General features: G+C 35.6%; 1 protein-coding gene across 1 annotated transcript; it reads right to left on the bottom strand.

Moving 5' to 3' along the window:
- Positions 1-1,939: 1,939 nt before the first annotated feature.
- Positions 1,940-20,552, bottom strand: slc39a8 (solute carrier family 39 member 8). Its single transcript, XM_056470889.1, has 8 exons — positions 20,014-20,552; positions 15,747-15,918; positions 11,184-11,353; positions 10,910-11,032; positions 10,656-10,832; positions 6,436-6,640; positions 6,172-6,356; positions 1,940-3,178 (listed from the first exon to the last, which is right to left on the bottom strand). Exons 1-8 carry the CDS (start codon positions 20,161-20,163, stop codon positions 3,029-3,031), a joined length of 1,332 nt encoding a protein of 443 aa, XP_056326864.1. The 5' UTR covers positions 20,164-20,552; the 3' UTR covers positions 1,940-3,028.
- Between the last annotated feature and the right edge of the window lie 1,308 nt (positions 20,553-21,860).

Genomic DNA, 21,860 nt, shown 5'->3' on the forward strand with positions numbered 1-21,860 from the left:
AGTCAAAATATGGGTGCTGGCCAGAGGTCGACCTATTAGGTAAGAGAGAAGAGTGAGGTGATCAATCCAGCTCTCTCTCTCAACTAGCTGCACATTATTTCTGATTGCAAAGCACAAATTTGAGGTTGGTAGAGTCAGCATGGTTAGTCAGTCAATATTCTACCTCCTGAAATTTGGAGAAAGTTAACCTTAAGGTCATGAGACCCTTCTCTGGTCATTTGGTCATGCTTGAGGATCAATATTTTACCTCCTTAAATTTAGAGAAAGGTGTGAAATTAACCTTAAGGTCATGAGACCCTGCTTTGGTCATTTGGTCATTCGTTGAGCACAACAAAAAAAATTATCCTTGCCTCACAGCAAGAAGGTCACTGGTTCGAGTCCCTGCTGGACCGGTTGGCATATCTGTGTGGAGTTTGCATGTTCTCCCTGTGTTCGCATGGGTTTCCTCCGGGTGCTCTGGTTTCCCCCACAGTGTATGGGTGTTTACCAGTGTTGTTGAGTTGAATTGTTGAGTTGCAGCTGGAAGGGCATCTGCTATGTAAAACATATGCTGGATAAGTTGGCGGTTCATTCCACTGTGGCGACCCCTGTTTAATAAAGAGACTAAGCCAAAGGAAAATGAATGAACGAATGAAAAGTCAGTACCAAAGCCAAAACTGGACTTAAAGGGCACCTATTTTACCCCTTTTTCAAGATTTAAGATAAGTCTTTTCTGTTTCCAGAATGTGACTGTAAAGTTTCAGCTCGAAACACCCATCAGATTATTTACTGTACCTTTAAGATTATTGGGATTTTCTGCTCTGAACACAATGTAGCTGTTGCTTGTGCCTTTAACGCTAGTTAATTCAAGCCTTTCTGCAACAATGTGTCACACACAATGTCAAGACAAAGCACACACACACACACACACATACACACACAGCGGGAACACACACAGCGCGCCTTTTAACTTTCACTTTGCAAAATGTGAGGAATTTGGATCCTATTTTAATGTCAGGAAATTTAAAGTAATAGACTTATTGTGTTTGTATCACTCCAGTATGATTGTGGACACACTATACCTACACACAGATCTGTCCAAACGACACTTCCAAAAGATAAATTTCATCATTAGTGCCCTTTAAGATCACCTAAACTAAGATCAAGGTGAAAAAATAGTACACCCCAATAAACTTGTTAGGGGAAATATTACAAAATATTCAATAATGAGAAAAGATCAAGAGAACCATTTAAAATATAAAATGTTGTGGTTTTAATTTGAGTCTCAATGTGTTCTCTTTATAGATGTTAGGTAAATGAATATAACTGTTTAATAAACAATTTAAATGTATCAAAATGTATCGTTTATAGCAAGAAATTGATAAAAACATTCATTTTCAAAAGTGGGTGTACTGATTTATGCTGTGCACTGTATGTGTTTATAACCTTTGACTGTAATCTTTTGTGTAACACTTTAGTATGGAGAACACAAATGCACTATTAACTGCATGTGCTACATACTGTACAGTATAACTGCTAATACACAGCCAATATTACACATTACATGTACAGTGCTCAGCATAATTGAATACACCCCATTTTGAAGATGAATATTTTTATCTTTCACAGTAAGGTGATGCATTTTAGTGCATTTAAACAAAACAGATTTATTAAACAGATATATTTATTAAAATAATATATTTGTCACCAAACATTTTTAGAAATTGAAAGACAATACAATTAAATTCATGCAAAAAAAAAAAAAAAAAAAAAAAATATATATATATATATATATATATATATATATATATATATATATATATATATATATATATATATATATATATATATATATATATATACACACACACACAATATATATTAAATTACAATAAATTACAACCTAAAAATTTCCACTAAATTTCTTATTTTTTTGCTTCTCTTGATTTTTCCTCTGTCTTAAATTTGTATTTAATATTTTGCTATGACATATAAATCTGAGGTGACGCAGTGGCGCAGTAGGTAGTGCTGTTGCCTCACAGCAAGAAGGTCGCTGGGTCGAGCCTCGGCTGGGTCAGTTTCTGTGTGGAGTTTGCATGTTCTCCCTGCGTTCACGTGAATTTCTTCCAATTGCTCCGGTTTCAGGTGAATTGGATAGGCTAAATTGTCATGAGTGTGCGTTTGGATGTTTTCCAGAGATGGGTTGCGGCTGGAAGGACATCCACTGTGTAAAAACGTTCATTCCGCTGTGGTGACCCTGGATTAATAAAGGGACTAAGACGAAAAGAAAATGAATGAATATAAATCTGGGTGTATTAGTTTTTGGACCATTATTGTAAGTTATTTTATTAGATAAGCTCCAGATTTACTGCTTCAGTACTGACTAATCTAATGTATATACACAAATAGAATATTGTATAGCTTCCTATTAAAAATATGAATTTATAAGATAGTTTTGTGAGGGGTGTACTTATATATGCTGAGCAGTGTATATACTAAATCAATAAATGATGTATATTTCCATACAATTAACCCTAAACCAAATCTAACCCTATAACAAGTATGTTAAAACATTCTCTCAGTACTTGAACATTAAATTAAACTGTAAGAATGCCACCTTAAATAAAGTGTAGCCTTCCTCCCATAATAGCATTCAGAAAAGACTCAAAGGCAGAAGGCACAAATCAACTTTACCTTCATGTGTTATGCTTGGACTTTGCAAACATGATATACAGTCTCAGTCAAAAGGTTGACATTTGTTCTACAAAGCAGCTTAGAGACTCGGTGCCGGGCTGTACTGAGGAATTCCTGCACACACAGCGACCTATTGTTGCCAACTCGCAGACACATACAGCCACAGCAGAGCAACAACAGCAGTAAAAAACATTACAGAAATCAATCTTCCAGGACCATTTGATTGTGTTACATTTTTCCCAATCACAAACACAGTACAAGTTTAATATAAAAAATAGGGAAGAAAATAGTGTCTGAAGGTTTTGGTCTTTTTGGAAGTGAAAACAATTGTTCTTTGTTTCCCTTGGCTTTCCTTCTACTCCAGATTGATATCTCCAGCGAACAGGGTAATAAGCAGAATTATAGTGAATCCGGTGAGCAGTCCAGCATTTTGGATGAGGAAGAAAACGACTCTTCCCTGATAGTCTTTGGTATGTGATGCCATGATACTGTTCATCTCTGGGAACTGGAAAAACAGAGTACAAGTACTGTGATTGAAGTTTAAAGAGTGTTATTGCACAACTACTGTATAAGGCTGATGATACACAGGGCAACTTTTTGGGCAATGTTGCTGGGAAACTTTGGGAAATTATGGGGCGACGCAGAAAATGGGCAACGAGGTGAGATACAGGGTAACTACCCAAGTAGCAAAGAATTCTGGCCCAGATTTGGCATAAAGCTGGCACAGCGGGCATTCATTCGGCACTGGTATGCAGCATTTAGGCCAAACATGACCCAGGTTTGGCAGAGGTGGCACCATCTTTAAGGCGGTGTAAAACGTAAAATGTAGTATTTTGCTCAGATGTCAAAAATTGATATGTGGGACCAGAGGAGGCCAAGCTGGAGCACTCACTCTGGTCCCCCAGGCTCTGCAGTGGTTGGGGAAATTCGAAATTCAACCAAAACAAACAATTACAATAGGCTTACGATTGGCAGTGACAATTCAAGAATTGCAACCAGTAGAACCTGAGAGGTTTAAAAAAAGTACATGTGGGCCACGCAAGTTTGGCCTTTCTTGACCCACATAAAATAATACATTTAAATCATTTTTGAGTAACGAAAAAAATTCTACCAGCCAAGTCTATCAATTTCATTGCAGTCGTGGCACATCAACATGTCTGGCCAAGTTATGGGTTATTAACTTGGCTGAGACTTGGCCCAGATATGGTCCATGTTTGGCCCTTGTCTGGCAGTCTGACTTGGTCCAGTCATGTACTGTAATTCACTGCGACATGTGGGCCAAGCAAAAACAAATTGTGTGGGACAGAGCTGGGCCAGAGAAATTTTGCTATGTGGGTAATTACGGAAATGGGCTACAGAATACTGTTACCTATCCTTAATCGAAAAATAGCCAAGCAACATCGCTCTGCAAAATTGTCCAAAAAGTTGCCCTGTGTATCATCAGCATTAGGTGAAGTTTGTTCCTCGCTACTGTCGCCACTGGCTTGCTTGGTTGGGACTTGTAAATTGAATTCTGAAGAACAAAAAAAGCTTTGTCCAATCAAAATGTTTATGTACACAGCATGTACCTGCCTATAAACATGTGTGGTGCATCCGAAAGCTTTCTGAGACTTATTGCCTCGTTGCACAATTAGACAGTAACCCTGGAGGCCACGTTTCTGCACCTCGTATAACGGATAACGATTTAATCATGTACAACAAAATAGAGAAAGCTTTGCTGATAACTAAGGGGATATTTTCTTACTACAATAAAAGAACTTCTCAGTAGAAATACCATCAAAAGTGGAAAATATAGGTGCAAACATACATTTACACACAGATTGACACCCAAGCAGTGCTTCGAGAAAGCAGGTTTATTTTTTTAATTGGCTTCATTACTCTGAGCCTTCTCCACCAATCAACTGGTGTGCGGTCTGGCGCAATATGGCTGCTGTTGCGTCATTCAGGTGAATGCTTCACACTGGTGGTGGATGAGGAGATTCCACCAAAAATGTGTAAAGCTCTTTGAGTGTCCAGATATATAAATGTAAGGAAGAGTAATAATAACATTTGTCTACTTTCAGTTGTAGTCAAAAACACAACAGATTTGATTGCTTTCGTATCGTGCATGTTTACGTATGTGGTCACATTTGTTCAAAGACCACCTAGTCTTCTCCTGCTGCCCAAATGTGTGATTATTATGGGACATGTTGTGAGAAAGTGCAGCAAAACCAAGTGTTCTGTGCTGTACAAAAACACAGAGGTTATGATCAGAATTGTAGTTGCCATACACTATTCATTCTCTTGCTTTCCAGTTGGCCCTTAACATGGGTCAGTTAATTCTAGGACACTCAATCATCACACTGAGAGATACAGTTCTGCAAAAGTGATGCAGAGTTAACAGAATAAGTGGGAAGTGTCTTAATGAAATCTGAACACAAGTGGTCACAAGAGCTACATTTTGAGTACGTCTCAGATGACCACTTGTGACTGTTACTTAAAATTGACTGCAAAATGAGGACTGGGACTTCCCATAGCGCAATTGTTCTTGTCATTTGCATAAAAATGTCTGCTAAATAAATACATGTTAATTATGTTCTATAGAATTATAATAAAGATAGCTCTCTAGGCTCTCTCTCCCAGTTCAGTGCCTAATTCGGATAAAAACTTCTCAAGGGAGCAGTTCCAACGATAATAGAAGCTGTGGATTGTGAGCCACAACCTGTAAGTATTTTATTTGTTAAAGTAGTTTTCTTACATGCATAGTTTTTAGCATTAATTGTATGTTGTAGCAAGGACATAAAGACATAACAAGGATGTAAACAATGGGAAACGCTGTTTGGCACAGTAAATAATATAGCTACAAACAAATCAAACACCTGTAAACACCCACATTCTTCAGAAGCACATGCAATGTACTCTATGTGACCATTTTCGGTGCATTCTTCATTTGAAATAATGAACTTAAGTTTGCAAAAGATATGTGAGAATATTTCATATTACTTAAACATGCTTATAATCCAAATGTATATGAAAGACACTTGTCAAATTTTATTTTAGAGACCAGGCATGAGGTTCAGCTCTGTCCTCATCCTTTTATGTGTATGATAAAGGCTCAAACTGATACAGCTACACTGACCTTGTTTACACACACACAAACACACACACACACACACACACACACACACACACACACACACACACACACACTCACACACACGCACACGCACACGCACACACACACACACACACACACACATACACCCCTTTAAGCTGTCAGGTAAATCGGGTATATGCTAGTATTTAAGCTACTTAGGCACTAAAGAAACTATTGAAAGGGAGATTCTAGGAATTTTGCTTGGAAACCCAATTTTGAGGCTTGTAATCTTTAGCGTGTAATACAGGTTAGTTTTTTTTTTTTAAACCTCTAATAAAAACAATGTCATGGCCTTATGTGTTATATATGATGGCATGACACAATTAATTGTAACAGTTAAAAGTCATAGAAGAAAATCTCACCATGTCTGCAAGAGAGATGTAGAGAAACATTCCACTAGCAATGGCAAAGATAGCATTTGGAGCAAAATTACTGCCCAGCAGGATGCCCAATGCCAGCCCGAGATAACAGCACATCGCAGACAGCAAATTAAAAAACGCAGCCTGACCAACACTCATGCCAGAGTTCAACAGAATCACAAAATCACCTGCAGAGACAAAGAGACACGTAGAACAATCCAATTCAACATGATCATATGATGCAGTGTCTCTGTGCCTGTGTTTTACCCAGCTCATGAGGGAACTCTTCACAGAAGATGGCGATGGAGGTGCTGAAGCCGCTGAGGAGAGACAGTGTGAAAGACGCTCCGATGGCCAGACCGTCTATGAAGTTATGCAAAGCATCACTGACAGTGATCATCCAAGCCACGGTCTTTATATTAGACATCGCAGACCCCTTCAGCCAGCGGCATGCAAATAACGCACATGCATTCTGTACATACATCACACAGATGAGACACTGTCAGCATTTTTGCAATTCACTTAAATGCATTTCTGTTGTTTCATCCAAGCAAAAATGTGTTTGATCGAGCATCTTTCAACTTAAAACTTAAAAAAATGAGAATTCACTAGTCTCATGTGTACACTTTAAAAGTATGCATGCCTGAGCATATGCAACCAGAAACGTTTTACATTATAGTTCCCTAAAGCGTTCCCTTATGAGTTCCCTTAAAGCTCAATATGTATTTTTATTTCTTTACAATATGAAAAAACACTAGAACGGTGGTATATATTTTACTGACATTTGTACAGTGCTTACATGATCCCAAATGTTTCAAAGAATGTTTGAAGAATACAGAGAATACAGCTATTTTTTGTCACCATGCTAATGACATCATACATCCTCGAGTTTGGTTTAATAGAAACAAAGTAAGACCAAAGATGCTTTAATATGTTGTGTATTTTAATAGACTGCACAGAGCAGGATAATTACAGAAACTACAATGTAATTAGTATGATAAAACTGCTCTGCTTTTCCCCACATGATCACTACTGGAAGAACGGTAAGCGGTTGACTGTGGCATAATAAAAGTTCAGCTGCTTTTGTGCTGATTTTTGCTTATATCTCATTAGCAATCTAATTTCGTTTTGACAGATTTCAGATTTACTTTGCTTTATACTACCATGATAATACATTCAAAGGGGCAGGTCTTTCGGTTCAGGTCTACCTCAGAATTTAAAGAAAAATGCAGAGTCTTCTCATAGAATAAGAAAACTCTGCTATGAATAATAAAGAGAAACAGACGCGCCATCACTCCACTAACAGATTCACGCTACGTCACCGATTTTGATCCAATGTGCTACATGATGAGATTTGCAGTGATAAGCAATTTGGCTGTTTGCAGTAGACAAAACATGACAGAAATTTGAATACAGCCATTTAGAAGCACATAATAGTGCACTCACTGCATGCCAACAAAATCGTAAGGTTTATAATCTAATTAATACATGTTAAACCTCTTTAACATTGTTAATTGTTGATGCTGAATCACTGATGTGTGTTGGTTTACACTAAGTCACAGTTCTAAAGTTCAATTTCAAACCGTTTCTTTTATTTTCAAGATCTGATGTTAACTATCTGCTGCTGCTTTAAGTAGTTTGGCAATAAATGTCATGTAAAATGGCATTCAAAGTCACATTGTTAGCATTTAACACTGAATAAAGCATATGAGGTGTACCCCAGGAGATCATTGTCAGTTTTCTGTTGTTCAGCTGCAAGAAATAGAAGCCGTTTCTAAAATATCAATTTCAAGTGTTGCTTAGGACAAAAACTCATTTTAATCAGGAGAATATTCTTTCTATCATGTGCCATTGCTTTTATTTAGAACATGGGTTAAATCAGCCCTAAATCAGCCTTTAGGCTTGACGGTCAGGCACACTGCTGTTGGTGTTGTCAATCTGGCAACCTTGCTTTTGTATTGAACCTGGTTTGCATTACCTAGTTTAACCACTGGGTGTCAAACTTACATACTGAGTGCCTTGAAACATACAGTATTATTTACTGAATCATGTAGACAGGGTCGGAATTTTGCCAGTAGCATTTTGTTTATTTGATAGTTTGGCCTGCCGTTGAGCATGGTAGAGTTGCATTTGACAGACTATGAAAGTTGTAAGGAGTAAGAAGGTGTATGACCCCTTTAAGAGCATGCACTCTTTTTTGTGTGTTGTTGCTATGGTTGCATTAGACACAAGTCCCTGTATGTATGAGAGGGTAATGTACTCTGTTGCTCCGTTTATTTTCATTTATTTCAGTAACCCTGTGTGTGGCATTTTGTTTACTCAAGGACAGTATACTCATTTCCTGGGCAATAAACTACTACTGAAGGAAATCGTCATTGCAAACTATGTTTATTTTGAGGGCTATCCATATTGCTCCGTATGCAGGCCATTACAAAGTCTATCTAACATGTTTCTCCTCCTATTTTTCACCAAATCTCATAGTTCAATAGGACAATATAGATAATCTCTATGTTGTCAAAAATATAGAGATTTCCACAGTTTCAATGTGTGCATACTAGCCAATCTTTAGCCAACAAAGCTTTTTTTTTGTATTTAAAACCTGACTTCATATTAATCTATTTCAGAAGACAAAAAACAGAGTAGCTATAAAGATTATGGTAATACTTTTAAATATGGGTCCATTAGTTAATGTTATATAATCTATTTACGGAGATCCTTAAACAATGAACAATACATTTATTACAGCATGCATTATATTTGCAAACATTAGTTAATGAAAATAAAGTTGTTCATTGTTAGTTCATGTTAACTCACAGTGCATTTACTAATGTTAATAAGCATGACTTTAAATTGTAATAATGCATTAGTAAATATGGAACCATAATTAACAAATGTTGTACAAAATTATACATTTTTAGTTCATGTTAGTAAATATATTAACTATAGGGCCATTATTTTAAAGTGTTACCAGATTTATAACTAACCCTTGTGTACTGTTCACATGTACTACCTTTTGTTTGTTCGGGATGAAAACATCCACTGAATTATCAGTTTTAATCCCTGATAAGAGTTTCATCCCTGTCTGTTTTTGAATCCAGGTTGAAAACTTACCTCTTTGATTTGGCATTTTATCAGTGAAAATTAATTATAAATATTTTTATAATTTTATATATACATTTGTTTTTTATCTGTTTTGATTTGTACTGTGCAGCACATTGGTCAACCTCTGGTTGTGTTAAATAGTGCTATATAAATAAAAAAACTCTTTAATTGTCAAGTTCACAATGATGTCACTAATTTGATGAAAAAAAAAAACACAAAAAATGAAGTTATTTCAATATAAAAAGTAATTGTGGACTGGATTTTTTAAAACCTTTTATCACAGTCTTAGACATGTGAATGGTTAGTAACAATATTGGCTTTGATTCAATGTTAGATTTTCATTTTTTTTCCCTAACTTGCTGTTGGTGGCTGTTTTTGCCCTATTGACTTCCATTAAAACCACATTTGATGGTCCATAAATACACAGTCTTTGATTTTATTTACTCCATGTAGTTCTGAGAGCTGAGATGCATATTTAGATTTTCTCAGACACATCAACGTAAGTGCGTAAAGGTCACTCTCACATGCTCACACACCTACAGTCACACATACACACACTTTAATTTGCTGTTATGCTCCATTAAAATCTAGAAACTACGTTTGTTTTTGTACAGGCCTACATAAAGGGTTAATGGTGCCAACTGATAAAAACAGTAAACAGTCAACATTAAAAATTTCAAATTTGACCTCTTCCCAACAGGGAAAACCACCAACACTCAAAAATGCATGACTATTTGGTGTTATGGTTTTGCAATCAAAAAAATTGGGTTATTATGGAAGTCAATGGGGCAAAAGCCGCAACCAACAATAAATTAGGGAGTGAAAAAAAATGAAAATGATTCAAAAACAATGCAATGTTGTTTTACATGTCCAAGACTTTGATAAAAGGTAAAAATCCAGTCCACAATTACTTTTTATATTGAAAATACATAATTTTGTGTGTTTTTCTTCAACCAAATCAGTGACATCATTTATGAATTTTGCAATTAAAGAGTTAAAATCCTGCAATTTTCTAAACAATTTAGCAATTTTGATCAGGACTGAGGATTATTGAAATTGAAAAAAATATTATCGGATGCATTTCTACAGCAGTTTAATTTAGTGGATGTTTTATCACTAACATAACAAAAGGGTAGTAACATTTGTCCTGAGTGTATAGTTGATTTTTTTTTTTTTTTAATCCAAGCATTTTCCTAAAATATGTGTCAAAATAAGATTTGTCACCAAAAATCATTCTGCCAGCTGAACCACAGAAAAAGATGTGGCCAAATTAAGCCTCCAAACCACCCTGGAGTGAATGAAAACATCCCCAACAGCACATAAGGGTAAAACCCTTAATTATTCTACATGTTTATAATTATAGACTATACATATGACCTCCTTACCTGTTCAACTACTGGACTCTCACTTGGATTGTTGGACTTTTCACTGATCGAGTTTAGTTCATGATTAGTGTTGTTTGAAATAATGTCACCACTGATGTTGCTTATGACAACGTCATTGCTGATGGTGCTGATGGTGACATCAGATGACTGCAGTGGAGGGAAATGACTGTGTCCGAGCTGCAGTAAAAAGAATCCATTATGGCCAGAAATCAGCTCAATCTGTTGCAGTGAACACTGTCCAAACAAGCTCTTACCTCTGTATCTGCTTTCAGTATCATCTTCAAAACCCGTTCAGTGACGAACAAAATGTAAAACCCACCAAAAATGCCAACTACGTTCAGCACATAGTTATCATCTTTGGGATCTAATCCAAGAGCCTGTTCAGTTAGGATAGGAGAGGAGAATTAGGACTGCATGCATGAAGATTTGGACTAATTGTGTTTTTTTCCTCTGGAGCTACATCTTTTTTCTCTCTCAAAGCCTTTGTAATCTGTTTTATGCCATAATCTCATTGCAATGCATTCTTACCTCTGGGATAAGTTGGAGTACAGCGTTTGAAAACAGTGTCCCGATGGCCAGTCCAATGAAGTACATCAAGACTTTTGGAAAATATTTCTTTTTAGTGAAAGGCACCAGAAATAAACCCAGCAACGCAGCCAAGTTAATCACTGTCACAGCCAGGAACCCGTATCCCCAAACTACAGGAAGGAGAAAACAGAGTTGAGGAATGCACATAAACATACACTCACTGGGCCCTTTAACTGGTAGCACTGCTTTTTTAATTTTTTCCATCACCCTGTGTTTAATGCTCATTTTGAAGTATCACATAAGAAACGAGGACAACGCAGTGGCGGAGTAGGTAGTGCTGTCGCCATACAGCTAGAAGGTCGCTGGTTCGAGTCTCGGCTGGGTCGGTTGGATTTTTTGTGTGGAGTTTGCATGTTCTCCCTGAGTTCGTGGGGGTTTCCTCCGGGTGCTCCGGTTTCCCCCACAATCCAAAGACATGTGGTACAGGGGAATTGGGTAGGCTAAATTGTTCGTTGTGTATGAGTGTGAATGAGTTTTTGTGGATGTTTCCCGAAGATGGGTTGTGGCCGGAAGAGCATCCGCTGTGTAAAAACGTGCTGGATAAGTTGACGGTTCATTCCGCTGTGGCAACCCCGGATTAATAAAGGGACTAAGCCGAAAAGAAAATGAATGACATGGGAAACTAGTGATATAAGCAACAAACCTATAATAAAATAATGTAATTTGAAAAAAAAAAAATGAAAAAAATCTACGCTCACTTGAGGTGGTTTTGGACTTGTGCTAAAAAGTGTAAAAAATTTTAAATAAAAACAAATTTGTTAAATAAACTCTGACATAACGAGGATTATACCTAGGAGACAAATCAGCAGCATGGATATATACACTAGATATCGCATACGGACCCTGAGCATGTGTCAATAGCGCTGCACCGCCATATTTGTACAGTGCTCCCAGGACAAATGTCATTCAACTGCACTAGTCAAGACTAAAGCCAATATGTAGCAGTAATGAGCAAACAAATAAAACAAAGCATAAAGGCAGAACATTTCATGGGAAAGATTTAATTTTTTTACGTTTTTGCATGTTATGATCTTTTGTGCTAATGTTATTGATGATAATACAATCACTTACTGCACTGACCATAAGGCAAAGTAGCAGCAACTCGCACTAAATACCAGGCTAATGCTAGTTTTGTTGAATAAAACCAGCAAACAACGTAAATGAAATATAACAACAGGATTTGTTATGCCAGAACGTGACTTTGATGCCAGAAACTTATATTATTGTTGTTTAGGTGAAGTAACGGCTAGTTTTTGAACTTATAAGGGTGCCTGATAACATAACAGTGGCTCCGGATGGCCAGTCCTCCACTGCACCTTGGTACCACATTCATTTCAAAGGAGCACTACCCTGTACTAAAATGGCAGCTTTATTGATGCATTCCTTCCTATAGACAACAATAGCGTAGATGACATCTAATGTAAATGTCTATGATCAGCTGTCTTCTTGTTTACTGTTGGTTACTAGGTTACCAATACTACAGTCAGCCACTCTAACAACTGGATGGAAACTGATGGAAACATTTATTCATGAATTTATTTGCTATCGGCTTAGCCACTTATTTATCAGGTGTCGCCACAGCGACAATGTAAATGTAAGCTTAATTTACATTATTTTTATTTATTTATTTTTTAAAAATTTAAATGATTCAGTTCATGTAAGGAAAGAAACCCACCTACACCACCAGTCCAGCAGCCTGAACCAATAATACAAGGCAGGATAGATCTATGCTTCTTTCATTTTGTTTATGCCAAATTCTGACCCTACAATCTGAGTGTCACAGCAGAAATCGAGACTCATCACACAAGGCCAACTTTCAACGTAGGCTCATTCTGAAAACGTAGCCCTATAAAAGTTTCTGGAGATTGCAAATTATGTGTCAATCTGTGCTTTTTAAAATACTATTGGTTGGGTTTAGAGAAGGAGGAGGGTGGGTCAGTCAATCGGTCAGTCAGTCACAATTTCATGGCAGCCAGTCAGTAGATTTACATGAGAACAGCAGGCGCGAATAGCACTGGCGAGAGAAATTTGAGATCTGAAAAAGAGTACACAGCGGCCTTTGGTGAATTCATGAAAACAAGAACTGCAAAAACAACGTAGCTACTGGGACATATTTTGCTCTCTCCAGAAATCTATATAGGGAAACGTAATCACAATGAGCCTGGGTTGCTAACTATTTATCTTTGCAGCCCGGCGACCCTCCAAGTGGGTGGGATTTCCGGTGCAGGTAGGTTGGGTTAAGGCAGGTTTACAGCTGCTGCCACTGAGCATGTGGACATCGTTTTTATAAGTTTGTACAACAATAATTGGTAACACTTTATTTTGATGGTCCATCTGAGTATTAGTAGACTGTCTGCTTAATATCTGTTGATACTGACATTCAACAGATATTTAACTGACTATAAGAAACTTTGTAAGTATATGTCAACCTACACTAACCCTAACCCCAACCCCAACTTAACAGTGAGAATTAGTTGGCATGTAGATGCAATGTAACTTAAACTCAATAAACGGACCATCAAAATCAAGTGTGACCCAATAATTATTGTATTTCATTAATATAAGAGGTAGGTTTGAGGTTGGGCTAGATTTAGATGTTAATGAGGGATTATAGATTGGACAAAACATTAATACATGAAAAACAATCAAAAGCCCCAGGAGGTTTCTTCATCTTGGTAAATGATCAATCTGATCCTTCTCCACTGACTTCTGCCATCAACAATGCATTTTCACCCACAAAATCCTGCTCACTGCATTTTATAAGGCCCATATAGAATCCAATTGAACTTTTTCATTGATTTGTTGGTTTGCTACTTTAAAACTAAAACAGATGAACTCGCTGTCTAAGGTTTTAAATACCTGCAACAAAGTATTAGGGGTAAAAGTGCCGTGGATATCCTATTTGTACGAAAGCCAGGTGTTAAAGAAAGCCCATCACATTATATCTGATATATCCCATCCTTTTTTTGAGTCATTTTAAATACTTCCCACAGGATCTCGGTATAGGGTCTCTTTGGCAAGGACCAACAGATTTAAATTTTCGTTTGTTCCATATGCGATCGATTTGCTGAATTTTATTGGGAAGAGGTAGTTGCCTTTTTTTAGTACTATTAATGGTGTTTAATGTTTGTCTTAAGTGTGTGGTATGATATACAGTTGAAGTCAGAATTATTAGCCCCCCTGTGTATTTTTTTTCCTCAATTTGTTTAACAGAAAGAAGATTTTTTCAAAATATTTCTAAACATAACACTCATTTCTAATAACTGATTTCTTTTATCTTTGCCATAATGACAGTAAATATTATTTGACAAGATATTTTTCAAGACACTTCTATACAGCTTAAAGTGACATTTAAAGGCTAAACTTTATTTAGGTTAACTAGGCAGGTTAGGGTAACTAGGCAAGTTATTGTACAATGATGGTTTGTTCTGTAGACTATGAAAAAAATATAGCTCAAAGGGGCTAATAGTTTTGACCTTAAAATGGTTTTTAAAAAATTAAAAAAACAGCTTTTATTCGAGTCAGAATAAAACAGATAAGAATTTCTCCAGAAGAAAAAATATTTTTAAATATACTGTGAAAATTTCCTTGCTCTGTTAGACTTCATTTGGGAAATATTTAAAAAAAATAATAAAAAATAAAAGAGCGGCTAATAATTCTGACTTCAATTTTATGTGTTGTAAGTCTAGTACGCTGCAACACAAATTGCCCCAAAATGGGACAATAAAGTTTACAGTAACAGCAACATTGGATATTTCTCTTATTCTGACCACTCTCTGCAAACTTTAGTGTTGGTTTTATGTGAAATCTCAGTAGATCAGCAGTTTCTCAGATTAGCCAGTCTGGCTCCAACAACCATGTCTAAAGTCACTTAAATCAAAGTTTTCCATGCTCAATTTGAATTTTAAGCAGATCCTCTTGACCATATTAGTTGCTGCCATGCTGGTTAATTACATGTTTTAACAAGCAGGTGTACCTAATAAAGTGGTCAGTGAGTGTATATTAAAATAAAAACGTTAATGACAAGCTGTCATCAAAAGAGAAACATTATAAAGGAGGTGCATTGGGTTTCTCTATTGGGACACAGTAAGTAAAATCCTACCCCTTGTACAGTCTATTAGTGAGGACATCATTACCATGTGAAATAGGACAGGAGAAAAGCTTTTCCTACTGAATGTGAAGTGAGAAACTGATACTGTGAAGTTCAGATCCTTTAACAAAACAAGTCTGATTCACATTGACTGAATCAACAATGTGACAGCTGGTCATGGAAATTCCACTTATCAGTTCAAATGTTTGCTTTTTGAAAGAATCTGTGTGTGTGATGAATAATGTAATAAGAATATTATCTTTTAACCATAACTATACATAGACCCAAAATAAACAGTATGAAATCAATCTCACTCACTGATGATGTCATTGTATTAATGAATATTTCCTCATTGCTCAAAACTTTCACTTAAAAAATTCCACTGTCACTTAAATATTCAAAAATTCTCTTACCTTTGTGATCAGATACTGATGTAGATTCATTAAGGTTTGAAGAAGTGTAAGGGCAGGCGGGGATCAGGACCTGATTGAGAATAGCTGGACACATCATTTCCAGATTGCTGACACTGATCGCAGAAGCGTTACTCAACCCAAAGGCAGACAGCAGCTCTGATATTGACCAGCACTACAAAAAAAAAGAGGAAAAGAGTACAACAGAAACAGAAAGAGTCACTGATTTTGGAGAAAGAAACATAACTTTAGGTTTAATTTAAGTATAGCTCCAGCAAATTATTATAACTAAGAGATTTAAAATATGATGACAATGACTTATCTGAAAAGGATTCGAAACTCACTGTTTCAGTTCATATATCTAGGGGTTTTAAAACTATATATCTTTAAATAAATTTTTACTTTAAACAATGCTTAAAAGATTGTTTATATATATATATTTCTGTTTAACGAAGGGAAGATTTTTTCAACACATTTCTAAACATAATAGTTTTAATAACTCATTTCTAATAACTGGTTTATTTTATCTTTGCCATGATGACAGTACATAATATTTTAGATATTTTTCAAGACACTTCTATACAGCTTAGGGTGACATTTAAAGGCGTAACTAGGTTAATTAGGTTAAATTAGGCAAATTATTGAATAACGATGATTTGTTCTGTAGACTATCGAGAAAAAAATAGCTTAAAGGGGCTAATAATTTTGACCTTAAAATGGATTTTAAAAAATTAAAAACGGCTTTTATTCTAGCCGAAATAAAACAAATAAGACTTTCTCCAGAAGAAAAAAATATTATCAGACAAACTGAGAAAATTTCCTTGCTCTGTTAAACATCATTTGGGAAATATTTAAAGAAGAAATTCTGACTATATTTATATACAGTGCATCCGGAAAGTATTCACAGCGCTTCACTTTTTCCATATTTTTTTATGTTACAGCCTTATTCCAAAATCGATTAAATTTCCTCAAAATTCTACACACAATACTCCAAAATGACAATGTGAAAAAAATATTTTTTTTGAAATTGTTGCAAATTTATTACAAATCAAAAACCTGTAAAATTACTTGTACATAAGTATTCACAACCTTTGCTCAATACTTTGTCGATGCACCTTTGGCAGCAATTACAGTCTCAAGTCTTTTTAAATATGATGCCACAAGCTTGGCACAACTGTCTTTGGGAATTTTTGCCCATTCCTCTTTGCGGTACCTCTTAAGCTCTATCAGGTTGGATGGGAAGGGACGGTGTACGGCCATTTTCAGATCTCTCCAGAGATGATCAATAGGATTTAGATCTGGGCTCTGGCTGGGCCACTCAAGGATATTTACTGAGTTGTTGTGAAGCCACTGCATTGATAATTTGGCGGTGTGCTTTGGGTCATTGTCCTGCAGGAAGATGAACCGTCGCACCAGTCTGGGGTCAAGAGCACTCTGAAGCAGGTTTCCATTCAGGAAGTCTCTGTACATTACTGCATTCATCTTTCCCGCTATCCTGACTAGTCTTCCAGTTCCTGCTGCTGAAAAGCATCCCCACAGCATAATGCTGCCACCACCATGCTTCACTGTAAGGATGGTATTACCCTGGTGACGAGCAGTGCCTGTTTTTTTCCTAACGTAAAGCCTGGCATTCACTCCAAAGAGTTCAATTTTAGTCTCATCAGACCAGAGAATTTTGTTTCTTATGGTCTGAGAGTCCTTCTGATGCCTTTTGGCAAATTCCAGGTGGGGAGTGGCTTTCGTCTGGCCACTCTACCATACAGGCCTGATTGGTGGATTGCTGCACAGATGGCTGTTCTTCTGTAAGGTTCTCCTCTCTCCACAGAAGAACACTGGAGCTCAGACAGAGTGACCATCGAGTTATTGATCATAATGAATAAGGCCCTTCTTCCCCCAATCACTCAGCTTAGATGGTCGGCCAGCTCTAGGAAGTGTCCTGGTGTTTCCATAACATCTTCCACTTACCTATAATGTGCCACTGTGCTCACTGGAACTTTCAGACCAGCAGAAACCTTCCCCAGCCTTGTGCCTCGAGACAATCCTGTCTCGGGGGTCTAAAGACAATCCCTTTGTCTTCATGCTTGGTTTGTGCTTTGACATGCAATGTCAACCCTGGGCCCTTATATAGACAGGCGTATGTCTTTTCAAATCATGTCCAATCAACTGAATTTACTACAGGTGAACTCCAATTAAGCTGCTGAAACATCTCAAGAGTGATCAGTGGAAACAGAATATACCTGAGCTCAATTTAGAGCTTCATGGCAAAGGCTGTAAATACTTATGTACATGTGATTTTTCAGGTTGTTATTTTGATCAATTTATTTTCAAAAAATCTTTTTTCACATTGTCATTATGGGGTGTTGTGTGTAGAATTTTCAGGAAATAAATTAATTTAATCCATTTTGAAATAAGGCTGTAACATAAAAAATTGAGAAAAAAGTGAAGCGCTATGAAAACTTTGCACGGTACATATATCATATCATTACCTTTTATTCATTATTAGTAGATTGTTTAGCAGATTTTAGTAAAGAGATTTTAATTTATAAATGTAAATATTTATTTTACAATAATCTTTCTCAGGCCATCAATATTTAGGTCAAGTTACAATATTTCAGCACATTAAAGATGTTTTTTTAAAAAATATATCATTAGATGAAACTGTATAGTCATTTGTGATCTTAAAGTCAAAATTTACTGGTACTTTGGGAGTAAAAAATGTATACAGTGCTCAGAACATGAGTACACCCTATTTTGAAAGTCAATTTTTTTTTCCATTTGTCAGTGAATATACACTGTAACAAACATCCGCAATTTTACGTTTTTAAAAAAACTGTAAAATAACGGGTGTTAAATTACAGAAATTAACCTGAAATTTTAATTTAAGGAAATTTCTGTAATTTAACATTCGTTATTTTACAGTAAATTTCTGTAATTTAGCGCCTGTTATTTTACTTTTTTCCCAGCATTACAGGTGCTGAAAAAAAAAAGAGTAAAATTACGTATTTTTTTTACAGTGTAGGCAATGTATTTTGGTGCATTTGAACAAAACAAATTTATTAAACAGATATATTTATTACAATTATATTTTAGTCACCAAACATATTTAGAAATTGAAAGTTAATACAATTAAATTCAAGCACAATACTACAAAAACAAATTACAACGTACAAAATTTCAACTAAATTTTTCAATGTTTTGCTTCTCTTGATTTTTCCTCTTTTTAAAATTTGTATTTTATATTTTTCTATAACATCTAAATTTGGGTGTACTAGTTTTTGGACCGTTATCATAAGTTATTTTGTTAGATATGCACAAATATAATATTGTTTGTCGGATAAAAAAATATTAGAATCAGAATCAGAAAGAGCTTTATTGCCAGGTATGTTCACACATACGAGGAATTTGTTTTCGTGACAGAGCTTCTACAGTGCAACAGGATTACAGAGACAGGACAAAAAACAGATAATAAATATATATTATTATATTATTTATTATCTGTATTAATAATATATATTAAATATATATTAATTTAAAAGATAGATTTGTATGGGGTGTACTTATATATGCTGAGCACTGTATATGGGCGAAATAAAAAATATACCTGTGACTCCTGAGAAAATGTTAAAATGTAACGAAGTGAAACAGCCAAATGTTCCTGAGATTTATTTAGAGAGGGTGCTGTTTTGTTCATCAAAATGATATATGCTATCCAGGATGCTGCAGCCCATGTACATGTACTGTATATACTGACTGTGCACTTTATGAAGGATATCAAGGACCACGGTTTCAGTTAAAAATAAAAACCACAATACAGAACAGATTTCATTCTCTGAAACCCTAAAATAAAAGAAAATAAACAATAAAAAGAAGTAATGACAAAGCAAATGAAAACAAAACAGGAATATTAGCTAATAATCCTTTAGACTCAACATCTTTCCATAAAATAATACTCAATCTTTGGTTTTGTAGCCTACTGCTGTCTGAGTCCGATTAAACATTCAAAATACACATTTGCCACTTTATTGTTTAATCTGGTACTATATATGTAATATAAATACTGACTGGATATGAAGGTAAGATAAACACTTTGTGACATAATGGAAATAAATTCACTGAAACAAAATGGTAAAAGTGTTCTAAAGAAAACGGATACTCAAAATAAGTTATAAACTAGTCATATGCCTTATTAAAATGAAAAGAAAGCTCATAAAAGAGAAACAGTAAAGTGAGAGTAATATTATGTCGGAGACTGGACACATCCTCATTTTACCTCCGCGCTCTTCAGCGGATTGCCTTCATCTTCCACTGACGCCGCGCGCCGACTGGTTATGAGTTGCAGAAACTTCTCCAGGTTTCCCACGGACAGGGAGTTCTCTTCACCGTAGAACCCTAAAACATTTTGCAGAAAACTTTCCTCCATGTTTCCGTTCTTTCGAAACGACCAACTTTACCGAGCAAGTATCCGAGGACAAGTTCAAATCACCAGTCAGGACGGAGGAAAAACAGGCGCGCGCATTCGAGCTCGTAACAGAAGCCGCAGGTTAATAAATGAGAAAAACAATTGTTTCATTTCCTTTTCAAAGATGATGTGTAATCTCACGGACGTGGGAGGAACAATTATTTGTGGTTTTTCCTAATCATTCTCGGCCAGTGATAGTGGAGCGCACCTCTCCGTTCTTTAGCTGAGGCTCGAGTAGCGCTGAGGGTCAAAGAGAGCAGAAGCGCGCCGCCGCCGCCATGCACTCAATGAAGCCTTTGTGCGCGCCTTTCCAGACTCTAGTCTACTGCAACCTGCTCAGCTCAGACAATATGAACTTTTAGGAGTTCTCATAGTACAAGGACTGACAAAAGGCGGAATCCAAATATTTGCATAGTTCTCCATGACACATATTTCTTATCTACATGACTGACCAGCCATGACTTTGAGTTTTTTGGAATGGTTGAAATAGCTATATAATATGTGAATAATATGTGTGTACTGTAGGCTATGTATTTATTCTGCATAATACATAAATACACAGGCCCACATACATCAAATAAAAGTTTTTAAAAAGCTAATTATTTACAAACATTTATATAAACTTATATTATAAATATAAATATGACAAATGTGATTAATAGTTTGACAGTATTAAATATAAATATACGCCTATAAAAAGTAAAATTTAAGTAAAAACAATTTGGTCACTTCTAAATAAGGCTGTATCAGTTAAAGCATTGTTTACATAATTAACAGTGAACAACACATGTGTTAAGCAACACTTAATGTTAACTAAAGATATTACTACTGTGTTAATATAGTTAACATGAACTTACAGTAAACAACGACTATTACCCAGCATTATAATCCTTGTAAATGTTAACTAAACATATTACTACTGTGTTATTATATTAGTCAATATGAACTAACAGTAAACAACGACTATTATTCAACATAATCTTTGTTAATGTTAATTTACTCATATTTTAATGCACCTCTTTACATTAACAGCCTAATTAGTTAATTAATGTTTACTTACACATACATTAATGCATTTGTTCATGGATTAGCATGACCTAACAATAAACAACACATTCAATAAGCAATACTAAATCTGATATGTAAACGAAACATATTTTAATGTGTTAATAGTTTGCACATTAGTTAACGCGTTATTATGAACAAATAACGTTCAATAGATAATGTTGCAATAGTGTACACTACAATAAAGTTCACAATCCATTAACAAGTGCTTTGTTAATTATAAATCATGCTAATAAATGGTTAACAAACATGAATAATGTGCAAGTTTTTGGAGTTAAAGTGGAAACACCGGCTTAAACTTGCATTTATTCATGTTTTTTAACTGTTTATTAACATAATTTATCATTAACAAAGCATCTGTTAATGGAATTATAAACTTTACTGTAAAGTGTACACATTTCCAACATCTAATGTGTTACTAACATCTGTTCGCTATTTGTTTACTAATGTGTAAACTATTGTATTAACACATTAAAATATGTTTATTTTACATATCAGATTTAGTATTACTGAATTAATTTTATTGTTTATCGTTTATTGTTAGATTGTGCTGTCTAATCCATGTACAAATGCATTAATATGTGTAAGTAAAC

This window comes from Danio aesculapii, chromosome 13, assembly GCF_903798145.1.
Source record: "Danio aesculapii chromosome 13, fDanAes4.1, whole genome shotgun sequence".
NCBI lineage: Eukaryota > Metazoa > Chordata > Actinopteri > Cypriniformes > Danionidae > Danio > Danio aesculapii.

What these genes read in the sequence shown, in the direction of transcription:
- slc39a8 (XM_056470889.1), bottom strand. Translation starts at nt 20,163, where the DNA reads ATGGAGGAAAGTTTTCTGCAAAATGTTTTAGGGTTCTACGGTGAAGAG. An exon ending in TACTGAAAGCAGATACAGAG is followed by an intron (nt 10,833 to 10,909) that starts GTAAGAGCTTGT and finishes TTTTTACTGCAG; the next exon opens with CTCGGACACAGTCATTTCCC. An exon ending in ACATCTCTCTTGCAGACATG is followed by an intron (nt 3,179 to 6,171) that starts GTGAGATTTTCT and finishes CTGTTTTTCCAG; the next exon opens with TTCCCAGAGATGAACAGTAT.